Consider the following 3,510-nt stretch of genomic DNA (forward strand, 5'->3'; position numbering starts at 1 on the left):
ATACTGTTTAGGATTTTAGGGTTAAAGAAATATAATCTGTGGTTCCACTCGCCTTCTAAACTTAATCTGGACCGTCTTTGATGACATTTCAAACGTGACAGTGCATCACTATCAAAATTCTATTAAAATTGTGTGATGGACTCATTGATGATAAGTAGGCCAGGTATTCTATTAATTATGCAATTACTAAATATGTTAGAGAAAAGAAGCACCTATTCTGTATTCAATCGTATGGAAAAAGGAAAAAGAAATAACAGATCAGGCCCGGGGCCTCATTGGTTTGAAATAGTAGAGAAATCTATTTATATATAGTTCTGCAGCAAAATACAAGTCACAAAAGAGAACGAATGAAAAAATTAACAAATCAAGTACAAGTATTGATCTGCAGGTCATTAATCACTTGCATTGCAAACTTTTGAGCGTCTTCGATGACAAATCAAATGCCATGGTGCAGTCCATGGTGGAAGACTTCTTCTTCTTCATTATAAACATCAATTCAACTTTTCCCGTCAACTTAGCCGCGCTGTTGAGAGTCAACACCCCGTTGCTCATTTCACTGCCAAGGTTTGTACCGCTCAATGCACTTGAACTCAAGCTCACCTCGACATTGATTTTTTTGGTGGAAAGCATTCCAGCCTTGCTCTTGGGAATAGAAACTTGCCCGACAGTCGCACCTTGGTACAAAAACGTGACAATGCCTGCATCATACTTGTATGGACCAAAATTTGTGTTTTTGACTCTGATTTGTGCTGTGAATTTAGTGTTGAATGAAGGTGTTGCTGGGACGGAGTTGAGGTCTTGCACATTGATGTTGCCTAGCCGGACCTTTGGGGTTTTAACTTTCATAATAGTGAGACTTATCGCGGTTATAACCATGATCTGAAACACAATGAAAATACCAATATAAATGGCCAGTTTGATTCTCTTCTTGCGTTTCATCTCATTAGCGGATTCCAAAGACTCGGCATCACTTCCTGTGTAACCATTTGCTGGTGCCAAAGGATAAACCTGTTGGTTCTTCTCGGCCATGTTCTTCTCTTTGTGATACAAGTGAAAGAAATTTCTCTTAATTTGTGATGTATTTTTGCAACGATGAAACTTGGAAGTGGAGGGAGTTGTTTGTGGAGATGATGGAAAAGTAGGGTGCTATATATAATGTTTGGAGTTTGTCTAGGAATTAATTTATTGCAGATGCCAAACGCGTTCTTTGCCGAAGGTGGAATTATTGACTTCCTAGTTCTAGATGGTCGATGACTTTTTGTGAAGTAATCACTTAACGAGTAACGACAGTTGAAGGATATATATTAAGGTACTCTATTGTTTATAAACTTTGATTTTAATTCTTTTTACTTTATTTTATTCTTTTTTTAGTCCCGCATGACAATGATATTCTCTTATGGTGCATAATATCTCCTTTGTAAATTTCTTCGAGTAATATTCCCTTTGGTGCATGATATTTTCTGCTGTAATTTCTCTAGTGGTGATTTAATTTCAGGCATGCTCAGATATTTTTGCGATATCTAGTGGTTTAATTTCTGCTGTAATTTCTCTAGTGGTGATTTAATTTCTCTAGTGGTTTTTTTTTTCAATTCATCACAGATTTGAAGCACTTTGTTGCGATATACTTGTAGACATCGAAATTTTGGTAAATAAATGTTGACCGATAAATCAATGTTTCAGCGCTCATGTATTACATAAATTTTACACGTAGCATGTGTCTAAACAAAAAATCGAGAATCATCGGAAAAGTCATCAAACAGGACACGTGTCAACACCAGGCAGAAACGGCTTATTTCATCTAGAATATTATATTCAAAATTAGGCCTTGGAAAATTCTATAAATAGAAGCCAATTTCATTCATTTGGGGAGGAATTCATATTACACCTTGAAGCTCTGAAGCTCTGAAACTCCGAAGCTCTCAAGCAAATTCCGAAGAATCAAGAAAGCTCTCTTCGTTCTTCGTTCTTCGTTCATGCTAAGATCAAGCCCCAACGGCCATTTGGATCAACAATCATCTACCAATTCAAGATCAAGCCCCGACAGCCCTTGAAGAAAGTGTTCTTCGTTCTTCATTCATCATCGTTCATCCTAAGATCTAGCCCCAACGACCCTTTAGATCAACAATCATCCACCAATTCAAGATCAAGCCCCGACGGCCCTTGAAGAAAGTGTTCTTCATTCTTCGTTCATCCGTTCATCCTAAGATCAAGCCCCAACGGCCCTTTGGATCAACAAACGTCGACACATCCACACATCCAAACCGTTCTTCAAGATTAAGCCCAAAAGCCCTTGAAGATCCGCTAATCACTATTCTTCAAGATCAAGCCCAAAAGCCCTTGAAGACCCGTTCATCACCGTTATTCAAGATCAAGCCTTAACGGCCTTTGAAGAAACACTCATCCTCAACATCAAGCCCCAACGGCTCCTTGAAGATCCGCTCAAATCCACCTTCAAAGATCAAAGCCCACGGCCCCTTGAAGAAACTTCCAACAATCCACCAATTCAAGATCAAGCCTCGACGGCCCTTGGATCAACGAAACATCCACAAATCAACGCCTTACGGAGATCGAATCAGAGGATCAAAATTGAGAGAGATTGTAACCCAAAATCATCAAATACAAATATTTGTTTGTGCACGTCGTTCTTGTCTCTTTCGTTTCAGGAATTTTCCGTGTTTACAAATTGGCACGCCCAGTAGGACAATCTTTGCCTCTCATCTCTTTCTCCGTTCAAGAAATTCAAGCGGACCTCCAAAATTAATGGCATCAAGGAAGGCTCAAACTGTTCCCGCAACCGGCACAAAGAACAAGAGCATCCTCGTCGCAACTGGTGTCACTTTGGGCATCACGACTCGAAGCATGGCAAGAGCTACTTCTGCCACCTCTTTCACCTCTGCATCAACTCTGCCAAGGGAACAAGAGCACCCAAGGCACGAGCCTTTGATCACCTTAGCCTCACTAAGGGCACCAAGGGGGGAAAGCCCAAGGAAATACTCCGAATCCATGCTCTCCAATGCCGATTCAAGCGGCAGTTCAGCCATGCAAGTCATGACCATTGGAGCAACTTCAATCGATGAGCAGCTGGCTCAAATGAATGAAGCAATCACAAGGCTAACCCGAACTGTGGAAGAAAAAGACTTGCAAATTGCAGCACTAGTCAACCGACTGGAGGCGCAGGACGGCGAGAAACCCGACCCAGAGGATGATCCACTAAAGAGAAGAGATGACGAAGAAGATGAGCCTCAGGCGGAGAAAAACGATGTAAAGCCGGAGCCAGACCAAGTAGCAACACTCATGAGATCTCTTTCTATCCAACAGCTGCAAGAGATGATCACCAACACCATCAAGGCACAGTACGAAGGGAGCTCAAATACCTCCGGGTTGTACTTGAAGCCGTATTCAAAGAAGATCGACGCCTTAAGGATGCCGAAGGGTTATCAACCGCCAAAGTTCATTCAATTTGATGGAAAGGGAAACCCGAAACAGCACGTTGCCCACTTTGTTAAAACT

General features: G+C 41.2%; 1 protein-coding gene across 1 annotated transcript; it reads right to left on the bottom strand.

Moving 5' to 3' along the window:
- Positions 1 to 275: 275 nt before the first annotated feature.
- Positions 276 to 1,135, bottom strand: LOC126598827 (uncharacterized). The gene has a single exon (XM_050265189.1). It carries the CDS (start codon positions 1,027 to 1,029, stop codon positions 397 to 399), a length of 633 nt encoding a protein of 210 aa, XP_050121146.1. The 5' UTR covers positions 1,030 to 1,135; the 3' UTR covers positions 276 to 396.
- Between the last annotated feature and the right edge of the window lie 2,375 nt (positions 1,136 to 3,510).

The sequence above is a fragment of the Malus sylvestris genome, chromosome 14 (assembly GCF_916048215.2).
Source record: "Malus sylvestris chromosome 14, drMalSylv7.2, whole genome shotgun sequence".
NCBI lineage: Eukaryota > Viridiplantae > Streptophyta > Magnoliopsida > Rosales > Rosaceae > Malus > Malus sylvestris.

Bases quoted from the DNA above. Each gene is read 5' to 3' on its own strand.
- LOC126598827 (XM_050265189.1), bottom strand. From the start codon at position 1,029: ATGGCCGAGAAGAACCAACAGGTTTATCCTTTGGCACCAGCAAATGGT.